Here is a 12,320-nt window from a genome sequence, read left to right as displayed (position 1 = left end):
GGGGGGGAAGCCATGTTTGATTCATGCACATTTTCCCCATCCAGATTCTCAACACTCTGCATGGGGGGTTATTGGCCCCCCTGCAGAGTTTTGAGAATGCAGATGGGGAAAATGTGCATCTAGAGAGCGGCAAATCCAAGGCAAAACCTCCCGTGCATGAATGGTTGTTAAAAGGCGTTTTGGCTCTCAAAAGAAATCTCAATCGTTGTACTGTTGATACTTGGCTCTGTTGACTAATGAGTTTGCCGACCACTGGCATAGACTAGAGTAACTCTCCTTAGGAACGCACTGGAAATCATATGTGGTTCTGCTGCCAGGAAGGGAACTGCATTTTTGTAGCACAAATGTTACGTATTCCTGTTTAAGAGCTGGGTTGATATGACATCCCCAGAACAGAGGTGTTTCCTGAGAAAAAAAAACATTTAAATCATACACAGCAACTGAACAACATACTTGTATTTTGGGTTTTAAATTGGAAGAAAAAACCTCCAGTGTGCTTAATAACTTTGTTCTTGTGCAGCTGGAAAAACATAAGCCTCTTTGAATTTATGACATAATTTCCTAAGTAACTATGTATTGCTATTATAGAATTTGAGTATTGCAGGTGTAGCTTACCCAGATGACAAAAGCAGTGACGCATCGTGGTTAGTGTGTCAGATTAAGATTGGCAGGATCCAGGTTCGAATCACTGCTCTGCTGTAGAAGCTTGCTGCGAGACCTTAGGCCAGTCGCAATCTCTCAGCCTAAACTACCTCACAGGGTTGATGGGAGGATAAAACAGAAGAGAGGGGAGCAATGCAAGCTGCTTTGGATCCCCATTGGGGAGAAAAGCAGAGCATAAATAAAGTTTAAAAAAACAGAGATAAATGTTTCATTTTAAAAACGTGAATAAAGCTTATGTTACTGTTTTGGTGACATATCTATCTTTAATGTTCTAGCCACCACAAGCCTGCTTGCAGCACTTTACAGTTTTATCTGTAGTATTGTGGCGGTAGCATTGTTGTATGGATTGTGTTACGGTGCCCTAAAGGTGAGAAATAAATACCATTGGTGCTATACCTTTTGCATATTAAAATCTTAGGCTAGATATCTTATTTTTTGGATTTGAGATTATAATTTAGAGAATTTGCAAAATCAATATTATATTTTGTTGTCTGACTTCGTATCATTGCAGCTTGTTGGTATGCCTGTTTAAATCTCTCTTGTACACTTTAGAAAGTGTCTTGCCCCTGCTACAGTTGCTGCTTCTGCCCTGTTTCTGATTTTGCTGATAGGTTAGAATAATGTTTATAACTGACACAGACCTCTGTAGTGCATGCATACTGAGCAAATTAGATAGTTTGTAAGTCTTTGTTACCCTTGAGTAATTAAAAATGTTTCTAGCAGCAGACTCCTATGCAGTGACTCCAGTCTGCCCACTGAAATCAGTCTGCCCACTGATTTGCCTAGAGCAGTGGTTCCCAACCTTTTTTTGACCAGGGACCACTAGGACTTTTTTGTTCAGTGCAGGGACCCCAAGGTTCAAAATTAAAATTCTGAGAATTTGAAAATAAACTTTAATCATAACTGTTAGTTAAACATTAAGCTTAGAATAATATTTGAATATATATATTTATAATAGAGAACTTTTAATTGAAAATATTAATTTATTATGGGTATATAACTTTATTTCGCGGACCTTAATTTAGTTCTCGCGGACCCTGGGGGTCCACGGACCCCTGGTTGGGAACCAGTGGCCTAGAGTGACCTGACATAGGATTGCACTGTAAATCATTGTAGTCTTTCAAATTCACTAGATTATGTTTTAATTATTTTATACCTTGATTAATAAAAAATTCCTTCCATGAAACAAGACTTAGCACTGATTCTATATTTCTCTGCACTCAGGATTCCTGGGATGGTCAACATATTCCTGTACTCTTTTCAGTATTCTGTGGTTTATTAGTGGCAATATCCTATCATCTCAGCAGACAAAGCAGTGATCCTTCTGTGCTTTTGTGAGTGGTATCTACCTATTCACGTGTTATATAGAAGTCTGTTATTAACATGATGAAGAAAGTAGTAGTTAGGAAAGTTGGACCGGAGCCTCCTGTCAAATTTAGATTTCTTCCTGGAAATTATCATTTGAAACACACCCATAATATATAGAATGGGGCCTTTAAGCAATCATGGCTATACAGATTGCTACCATCTGCTTGCATGGGCTGAGATTCCCACTTTCCCATCTTCTTGTTAGGTAGGGTTGCCAGGTGCCTGCTGGTGGCGGGCAAACCCCCGGTAAAGTGCCCCTCTGCCCATCGACCAGCTGAGGGTCGGCAGGCAATCGTGCATGCGCAGGCCCGCATGCCAGCCGGGAAACAGGCCACCCACTGCAGGCCCATGCACCAGCCGGGAACCTTCCCTCGCCCTCTTCAGCCGGGAAACAGGCCACCCTCTGCAGGCCTGCTCGCCAGTTGGGAACCTTCCTTTGCTCTCCCCAGGGCGAGCGGGCCGCCCACTGCAGCCCCGTGTGCCAGGCGGCACTTCCTGTTTACAACCGGAAGTGTTGCGTCGGCGCACACGCACGCAACTGAAGAGAAACCTCTTGCCACAGGTTAGTGGGGACCTGGCAACCCTATTGTTAGGCCTAATGGCACTGCAAGAACCACCTCACTGTAAGAAGAGGTTCTTTGGAACGCGGCGATCCTGGTGCTAGGTGCTACAGGGCCAAACTAGCAAGGGCCCTACCCTGATCAGGCCTGCAGTGTAGTGTTCTTTTCCTCTCCCCTCATCTTTTCAAGTGCCAAAACTACTGGAGGGGGGAACTGTTTTGGCGTTTGATAAGTGTGGGGACCAAGAGTGCCTCAGCCTACTGTGCTGCAAGCCCAAGGACTTTACAACAACGACCATGTTTTTGTGGCAGCCACAAGAATGCCATCACATATAGTTTGGCCTCTGGTTGTGAACATTTGTGTTAATGTATCCAGGGAACAGAGAGGACTTCAGATCTTATGCCTTTCTTGAGGGTCCTGGCGAGAACATTTTGGTAGTGAGTTAACAGCAGAATTGATTTGAAGAACAGTGTAGTTGTTCAATGCACTACATTGATCTTCAAATCAATTCCACTGTAACTATGGGTGTTTATAAATAACCATTTATCAAGTATCATCCTACAGCATGTAATTATCACACCAGGCAGAAATTTGGGGATTCAGAGGAGTGGTTGAATTCCTGTATCTATGGGGATAGACACTATATACTGTCCATTCCCCTATACGATTCCATGCCCACTGTGGCAAATTGTACATTTCTTTGCGACAGCACTTCTGTTTGAATGCTGAGAAAACAGTATCTCTACAACAATTTTTAATCACTGGGGAATATCTTCTTCAGATCTAGCAATCGCAGTGGTGTCTTGCAGAGTGTCATTCTGTGAATGTGATTGGACAGAGTATGCAGCATGACATAATGAGTGCCCTTCATAAAAGGGAATAAAGAATAAATAACACAGTTATCTTCTCTGTATAGAATTTATTAGCTTTTGTTTCTGGTCTTAGATCAGTGCACAGTCTTTACGGAGAAATCTTTTCTTTCTATTTTTAGCTCTTTAGTGCAATCAAAACTTTTTCCTACTTCAGAAGATAAAAACCCAGAAGATCCATTGTCTGAAGTTAAAGACCCATTACCTGAAAAACTTAGAAATTCAGTGGTAAGTGGGAAAAAGTCTCAGATCTGCTATGTATGTTAGCCAATTTTCATGTAAACATAGTAAATAGCGAGGTACTAAATCCTTAATGTATTTTTGAGCTGAAATTTTCAAAGTAAAAGCTTTGTTTCTATTTAGTTCAAATGCTTTGAGGCCTTTGTGAAATGCCTTTCATGGTAGTTAATTCTAAACATATCACCTCTGTACAGTCTGGTAGACCACCAAGAACCCAAACCCTAAAACTTTATGATCACAGAAATTAACATTAGAACAGAAGAACATTTAACCATAATGCTTATTACTGTTAATGTATCCACTCTCCTGGAAATAATTTTTGCACACCTTAGGTTATGTACAATGATGATCAGTGCTTACAGACCACAAAAGAGCAAGATGGTTGTTAAACATTTTATTGCATGATCTTCTTTAGCTTATTGCATTAAATATTTCTCTTTTCTTCTCAGAGTGAGCGTTTGCAGTCTGATCTTGTTGTGTGCGTAGTTATTGGTGTACTTTATTTTGCAATCCATGTCAGCACAGTATTCACAGTTCTGCAGGTAATGTTGGTTATGTTTTCAGATTTTCTAAAATACCTGTATCAAAAAAAAATTGTATGTGTAGCTTAGGCAATATTATTTTTTTAATAGTTATATAATGGCAGTGTCACTGCCGTTTTGGATTCTTCAGCCACACAGGATAATTGCTTTCTTAAACCTCTCTTTACTTAGGGATCTGGCCAACCCCCATAAATGCCTTTAGGAACAATATGGAAGAAAGGAATATTAAGCTAGCCAGAAGGCCCAGAAATATTTCATTTCTCTTGTTCTGTTATGAGGAAGTTTTCTGTAGATAAGCCGTAGTTGGCGTAATTTATAGTCTCGCTTCAAATAGAAAAATCTCATTACAAGGAAAGTTACGATGTTAACCAATCAGCACACAAGAACTTAGCTGTCTGGTCAAGAATCTAATCTCCTCCCCCCCTTATATGATTTACCAAAGAAAAGTGTTGGAAAGAGGATTTCGACAGTCAAATATTAGCATAGTATACTCTCTGGAAGGCAAATTATGGGGGTAGTGCTTGATATATCATGGGACTAAGAGAGCCAGTGGATCAGGCATCTTACTTTATTAGAAGAAGAAGAGTTGGTTTTTATACTCTGATTTTCTCTACGTTTAAGGAGTCTCAAACTGGCTTACAATCGCCTTCCCTTCCTCTCCCCACAACATACACCTTGTGAAGTAGGTGGGGCTGAGAGAGTTTGGAGAGAACTGTGACTAGCCCAAGGTCACCCGGCAGCCTTCATGTGGAGGCATGGGAAAACAAACCTGGTTCACCAGATTTAGAGTCTGCCACTCATGTGGAAAAGTGGGGAATCAAACCCAGTTCTCCAGATTAGAGTCCACCGCTCTTGACCACTTCACCACACTGTTATAATCCTGGATAGATTTGCATGCAAATAAGAGTTCTGAGCAAATTGCATTTTTAGGCAACGTATTCATATATGATTACCTAAGGCACTATCTCAGGAGACACCTTTCTTTGTGAGAGGAGAGATGTCTCTGAAGATGACACATGCCACCTGTGGCATTTACATACACATGATAAAAACAGTCAAGAATGTTCTTTAAAACCTGCTACCCAGTTAATCAGGGACACCTTTGGTCAAAATATTCTTTGCTGATGATTCAACTGGACAGTGCAGCCCTACCTGGAACATATCTCAAGAAAAAAACAGCTGGTATAGATGAACCTTTACATCCAGCATTGCCATTCTGTACATAGAACTGAGAAAAGCAATTCTGAAAGGGAATGACTACTTGTTGGTGTTGTGACTAAACTTTTTTTCCTGCAACTTTTTTTTTAGCCCGTCTTGAGATATGTTTTGTATGTATTAGTGGGCTCAGTAGGCTTTATAACCCATTATGTGCTGCCTCAACTCCGGAAACAGCTCCCTTGGCACTGTTTCTCTCACCCATTGCTGAAAACCAAGGAATACTATCAATTTGAAGTCCGCAGTAAGTAGTACCGATCTTTTAAACACTTGATCTATGGCAGTTTTCCATGGATTTAATTCTTATTAAATATTGCTTTTTATAATCTCTAAATATTGTTGGCTTGAAGTTACATTTCCTTCTACAGAAAGCCTCCTTACTTACAGAAAAGTTAGAACTTTGTACTGATGGGAAGCAGATTTTCTATTACAGTGACTGCTGTGTTGGATGATCGCTATTTATGGGGTAGAAATAGCTGAGCTTTCATTTACTGTTGTTTGTTCTGGGTGATATCCAGACTCCTGATCTGCGTAGTTCCATGTTGTACTCTGTGAATTTCTTTTAGATGCTGCACATGTGATGTGGTTTGAGAAACTTCATATATGGCTTCTTTTTGTGGAGAAAAATATTATTTACCCTTTAATAGTCCTCAATGAACTGAGCAGCAGTGCAAAGGCTATTGCTAGTCCAAAAAGACTGGATGCAGAGTAAGTAGGAACAAATGTGATACTTGTATTATTTTGACCATATTACATAGTATCCTATATGTTTTGGAATTTTTTTTTTAAAGCCTTGTCTTTTGACCAGACTCTCTGTCACTCCTATCTCTCTCCACTCCTATCTCTCTCCTCCCCTGCCCCCAACTTATAGGCCCTTTTGATTTTAAGCCCTTTGCCCTTCAAAGGCCTTTCTGTCTGAGCTCCATTTTGCTTAAGTTCCCCATCTCCACCGCCCTTTTCCTCAAGGGTCCTGCTTCCTTCAGTTTGAATGATAGGTAGTTTTTTGAACTGACATATGGGTCAATTATTCACTCAAAAATTGCTGCTCTCTTGAGGCGGAGCAAAAAAACCCCAGAACTTAAAAGGTTATTCATGGAATCGAATCGAATTCATAAAGCCCGATGTAGCTTGGATTACTCTTGAGAAAAAGGCCACAGCATTTGACAACGGTTGTGTCTGCCCCTGACCTTTCAGCCCTCCTCTTGCCGACAAGCTCACTGTTGACTGTTGAGGCCCGCCCCCACCTCTGTCACAACTCCGCCCATCACAGCTCCGTAGAGGGGAGGCATTCGAAGGAGAGGGGGAAGGAGAAGTCTTATCGGGCTCCAAACCGCTCGACTCCACTTTCATGCAACCAAATGCATGTGGAGTTCTGCCTTGGATTTGCCACTCTCTGGATACACATTTTCCCCATCCGAATTCTCAAAACTCAACAATAAGCCCCCAATGCAGAGTTTTGAGAATTTGGATGGGGAAAATGTGCATCTAGAGAGAGCGGCAAATCCAAGGCAAAACTTCCCCTGTGTAAACGGCCCTTGTCTCCCTTTCTGCTTTGACTCGGCACGGTTCCCCCCTTCCCTTTCAGCTTTGGATTCCTTTTCCCAGTGACTTCTGTTTTCTGCTTCTGTCTGCTTTCCTTGTTTCTCTTTTAGTTTCCCCCCCCCCTTTTTGATGGTGTATCCTGACTTGTTGCTTCGTCCCCCTTTGGAATAGTTCTTTTCACTTCTCCCCTCGTGATTTATGCTCGCACACCTTTTTTTTCTTCACCTCCCCTTTGTTTCCCCCTTATTTTTTCTTTCTTCATTAGTGCAGCAGCCAAAGCGCCCAGGGCCATTTATGCATGGGAGACCACACATCTCTTATAATCTTGCCGTAGAGATTTGATACGGCACTCAAGCTCGGATCTAGTGGCCACGCAAAGTGCACGAAAAGGGGCGGGCTTCTGGTTGGGACAAAAACAGAACCCTTGGCCAATAGCTGCCCCTGGGGGTGGGGAGAGGTAGGAGACATTTGCTGGGATGAGCGGGGAGAAGAAATCTGACTCCAGGGAGTTTTTCATGTGACCCTCTGGCAGAAAGGGCGGGGCAAAGGGAAAGATCGTAGCAACACAGGTTTGAGTTGCTGCTGGGATGCTGTGAATTTTATGGGCCAATTCGCGGCAGCTGTGAAAAATCAAAAATAAGGTCTGGAGCAACAAAGCGTGGAAACCGCAGCAAACAGCCATGAATAAATGACCATAGTCTTCTGTATGCAGGGATCTTTAATATGTATGGAGGAGCCAGCTGCAAGTCTCTGTTAGCAATCTGGAGTAGTACTGCCAAGATGCTGGTTTACCACTTCTTCTGCTTTTTTTGGAGCTAGGCCTTTTCCTTCATACTAGACACATTCTCATGTCTTGTTCCCTGTGCTGTTAAAATGTCCATGAAAGACACTGTGCCATCATGCCCTCTCAGCCAATCTACATTTTAAGCTTTATCACCACATACTATCATACAGATAATTACATAGTTCACCTTTTAAATGTGGACACTCTCCAGATGGCATTTACAGAGGAAAACACTTCAAGTAATAAATTCCGTTCAGGTGTGAAGCTAATAAACAGTTCCTGGAAAATCAAGCTAATCTGAGATCACAACTTCCTGGAGTGTACACGTAAAGCTGTCTAATAGTGAGTCAGAACATTGGTCTATCAAAGTCAGTGTTATCTACTTGGACAGGCAGCAGATCTCCTGGATCTTAGGTGAGGCCTTTCCCATCACCTGGCACCAGATTGAAATAACAACAACACAATCACTTTTCAAGAAAAAAACAACACAATCACTTTTCAAGTGTCCTTAAATCATATTTTGGAGCTGCTACTTGTGGCATTCTTTTGTATTTAATTTATTTTACCAGATTTATACCCCACCTTTCTGACCTCATAAGGGCCACTAAGGTGGCTAGTCTTGTTTTGGTAAGACCATAAAATAGAAGTCAAATGTGAGTGTGCTTACTGAATAACATGATATTTAACTGAATTCCTAGCGTAATACATTTGTGCAGTGAAGCTCTTGACTGATTGGCTGAGCTGCTATGGTAACATGGAATGTTCATGAACATTGCATTGGAAGTAAAATTTGTGAGAATGTGTTCCATGGAGCTTCTATGATGGAAGGGGAAGTTAGGATTAAAACAGCATTCAGATCCTAGGTGCAGGAGTACCTTTATGGGGCAGGCTGAGTAGAAAGATTCTGGGAGGTAGGAGCAGAAAGCCTCGTGAGAACGTGGCTGAAGAAAGCATATAGAGTAAGGAATGGACTAAGAATGGACCAAGTCTATGAAATGTGAAGTGTAGGAAACTTGGGGAAGAATGTAAAGGAGACTGTGAACTGAGGCAAGAACAGGTTAGTATAAAAAGAGGTGGGATCTGTCATATTGATTCGGAATAGCCAGTCCAGCATGATGTAGTAGTTAAGAGTGGTGTGGTTGGATATCCAGTGTGGTGTAGTGATTAAGAGCAGTGTGGTGTAGTGGTTAAGAGGGGAGTGGACATGTTCATGGAGGAGAGGGCTATTCATGACTACTAGAAAAACTGGATACCAGTCATGATGCATACCAATTATCTTCAGGATCAGAGGAGCATGCCTATTATATTAGGTGCTTTGGAACACAGGCAAGATAATGCTGCTGCAGTTATCTTGTTTGTGGGCTTCCTAGAGGCACCTGGTTGGCCACTGTGTGAACTGACTGCTGGACTTGGTGGACCTTGGTCTGATCCAGCATGGCCTTTCTTATGTTCTCATGGCAGTCTCTAATCTGGAGAAGCGGGTTTGATTGCCCACTCCTCCACATAAAGCCTGCTGGGTGACCTTGAGCCAGTCACAGTTCTCGCTGAACTCTCTCAACTCCACCTACCTCACAGAGTGCCTGTTGGGGGTGGGAAGGCAGTTGTAAGCCACTTTGAGACTCCTTACAGTAGAGAAAAGTGGGGTATAAAGACCAACTCTTCTTCTTCCTATGGCTGCAGAATTCTACTATCCTTGTATTGATATAGCATGTTAAAACAAATGACAGCAAAAATGCAATCAATACAGCATTAAACTTCAAGGAGATATGAAAGGTACAAAGAAATAGTGAGCAGTAGAAAGATCTGGCGACTCATCCAGCAGATGCTTGCAACACCTGACCCATATCTTTTTTTGCATTGCAGGCTTGGTGCGTTAATGATTACCATAGCTGGTATGAAACTGTTGCGCTCTTCTTTCAGCAACCCAACCTACCAGTATGTGACTGTCCTTTTCACAGTGCTTTTCTTCACATTTGACTACAAGCATTTCTCGGAGACTATGCTGCTAGATTTGTTCTTCATGTCCATACTGTTCAGTAAGGTAACATCAGATGAAACATGTTTTCATGCCATCATGTGACAGCAGTCTCCTTAGCCATCATGGATGGGAATAAAATCACTGAACTGGTGTGGCGATTGTTCCCTCCCATCTTAAAAGAACTTCACTCACACATAGTATGTAAGTGGTTAGAATGTTAACTAGGATCTGAGAGACCCAGGTTGAAACCTCCACTCTGCCACGGAAGCTTGCTGGGTGACCTTTGGCCATTCTTACACTCTCAGCCCGCAGGGTTGTTGGAAGGAGAAGGACAGGAGGATGATGTAAGCCATTTTGGGTCCCCATTGAGTATAAAGGCAGGGTATAAATTAAGTGCCCTGACCTGGATGGCCCAGGCTAGCCTGATCTCATCAGATCTCGGAAACTAAGCAGGGTCGGCCCTGGTTAGTATTTGGATGAGAGACCACCAAGGAATACCAGGGTTGCTGTGCAGAGGAAGGCACTGGCAAACCACCTCTGTTAGTCTCTTGCCTTGAAAACCCCAAAAGGGGTCGCCATAAGTCGGCTGCGACTTGACGGCACTTTACACATAAATTAAGTAAAGAAATAAAATATACTTTTGAATCTTAAAGGCAGTTAACAACAGCAAACGGTGTAAAGAGGAAAAAGCCAGGCAGAACTAATTTACCAGTGTTGCTTATTGACAGTTAGAGATGAAGCTAAGTCAGACAGATGGAAAGCTGTTAACTTTCCCTTCAACAGAGAATAAGAAGAGGGAAGAAAGGAGGGCAGCAAATGCCAAGATGGATATACGAATGTGATCCTGTTATTTTTCTCCTTATATTGTTCGTAGTTGTTAATTAATTTTAAGGTTAAACATTCTATTTTGTGTATTTATTTTATTCCATAAGAGAAATAGAATTGTCATAGTGTAGTGGTTCAGGTGTTGGACTAGGGCCCGGGAAACTCAGGATCAAATCCCCATTCGCACCATGGAAGCATGCTGGGTGATCTTGGGCCAGTCACACATCCTGACCCTGGCTAGTAGTTGGATGGGAGACCTCCAAGGACCCACCAGTGTCATGACTCAGAGGCAGGCAGTAGCAGTGACTCCTGCCTTGAAAACCCTACGAGGTCGCCGTAAGTCAGCTGTGACTTGACGGCAAAATTAAACAAAAGTTTTGTGCCCCTCATAGCGAAATAAACTGTTCAACTAAGGCATAAGCGATTCAGACATTCATAGATTGAAGGAAATAAAATCCCCAACTCTACTTTTTAAACTGTTTGCTGTTAGCTGCCTCGAGGCTAAAAAATAAGGTGGGATATAAATATTTTAAATAATTTTTTCTTTTGAGGATGTATGAGCTGGTCAACAAATGTGATGGTTGTTCTTCTAAAACTACTACTATGAAATTGAAGGGGTGTATCAAGAGTATGAGATCAATTACTTTGCTTCTGTTTGCAAATGACAATTAAGTATGTGTATGTCTTCTTTCTATATCCCTCTAGCTTTGGGAGCTTTTTTACAAGTTGAGATTTGTGTACACTTATATTGCTCCTTGGCAAATCACATGGGGGTCTGCTTTTCATGCTTTCGCCCAGCCCTTTGCTGTGCCACGTATCCTTTCAAAGCTCCATCGTATTCTGTATCTTGTAATTTAGAATGAATTCCAAAGACCAAACAACAATAAGTAAAATGCGTAGCAAGTGAAAGCAAAAATGGGAGTGAATTTGCTGGTTTGGTGCACTTACGAAAGAGACCTAGCAGGCATGAATATCTCTGATGTAGAGGGAGTGGTTCCGTTGGGTAGATGGTTGGAAACGGGAGTCATGGCATGCTTCCAGAACAAGAGCAGTACTGTGTCACTCCAGTTTTGTGTGTATTGTACTTGCCAAACTTGGATCACGGTGCTTTTGCAGCTTTTTAAACAATATGGTCAGTTTTAAAGGTGTTGATGTTGCTGTTTGCATTCTGCCCTGTCAAAATAGAACTAGGTGACAATCAAACCATCCTTAACTCTGTTACCCTACAGATTCCGCAATGCTGTTTGTCCAAGCAGTTGTGTCTGCTTTTTTCTCTACTCCTCTAAACCCTTTTTTGGGAAGTGCAATATTCATCACTTCTTATGTCAGACCTGTTAAATTCTGGGAGCGAGACTACAAGTAGGTTCCATTTCAGCCCTAAAAAGCATGTGTAGTGTTGACATTTCAAGTGCAGATGTCCAAAGTGTGATGTTTGGGGATGAGCTTATTTGAATGGTTGTTTCCAGAAACCTTGTATTTGCTTTACCTTGGTGGTAGTTTTGTTGATTCTACAATACATACGATACTACATGACTGCATAAATACTTCAGTGTTTAAAATGTTCAAAATAGCAGAGCCACCAAAACGCTGTATGACAAATGGATTGAAGGTTTTTTTTTTTTCAGAGTTCCATAGTATTCAGGAGACACTTTAAATGCAATCTCAGCTTCATTTGGCTTCTGCACAATTGTGTGTGCATTAAGTGCCAACAAGTTGCTTCAGATTATGGTGACC

At 41.8% G+C, this 12,320-nt stretch overlaps 1 protein-coding gene across 1 annotated transcript in view; it reads left to right on the top strand.

Moving 5' to 3' along the window:
• Positions 1-12,320, top strand: part of PCNX1 (pecanex 1) — a 107,211-nt gene that overhangs the window by 76,466 nt on the left and 18,425 nt on the right. The window contains exons 16-24 of the mRNA XM_056851026.1: positions 939-1,030; positions 1,888-1,997; positions 3,583-3,688; positions 4,150-4,242; positions 5,551-5,701; positions 6,024-6,165; positions 9,647-9,824; positions 11,292-11,400; positions 11,816-11,945. Coding sequence (XP_056707004.1) covers positions 939-1,030; positions 1,888-1,997; positions 3,583-3,688; positions 4,150-4,242; positions 5,551-5,701; positions 6,024-6,165; positions 9,647-9,824; positions 11,292-11,400; positions 11,816-11,945 — 1,111 coding nt within the window. The remainder of the gene's footprint in view (positions 1-938; positions 1,031-1,887; positions 1,998-3,582; positions 3,689-4,149; positions 4,243-5,550; positions 5,702-6,023; positions 6,166-9,646; positions 9,825-11,291; positions 11,401-11,815; positions 11,946-12,320) is intronic.

The sequence above is a fragment of the Euleptes europaea genome, chromosome 6 (genome assembly GCF_029931775.1).
Source record: "Euleptes europaea isolate rEulEur1 chromosome 6, rEulEur1.hap1, whole genome shotgun sequence".
In the NCBI taxonomy this organism is placed as follows: Eukaryota; Metazoa; Chordata; class Lepidosauria; order Squamata; family Sphaerodactylidae; genus Euleptes; species Euleptes europaea.
Note: the sequence above shows the minus strand (reverse complement) of the source record. Positions and strands in the feature narration are given on the sequence as shown.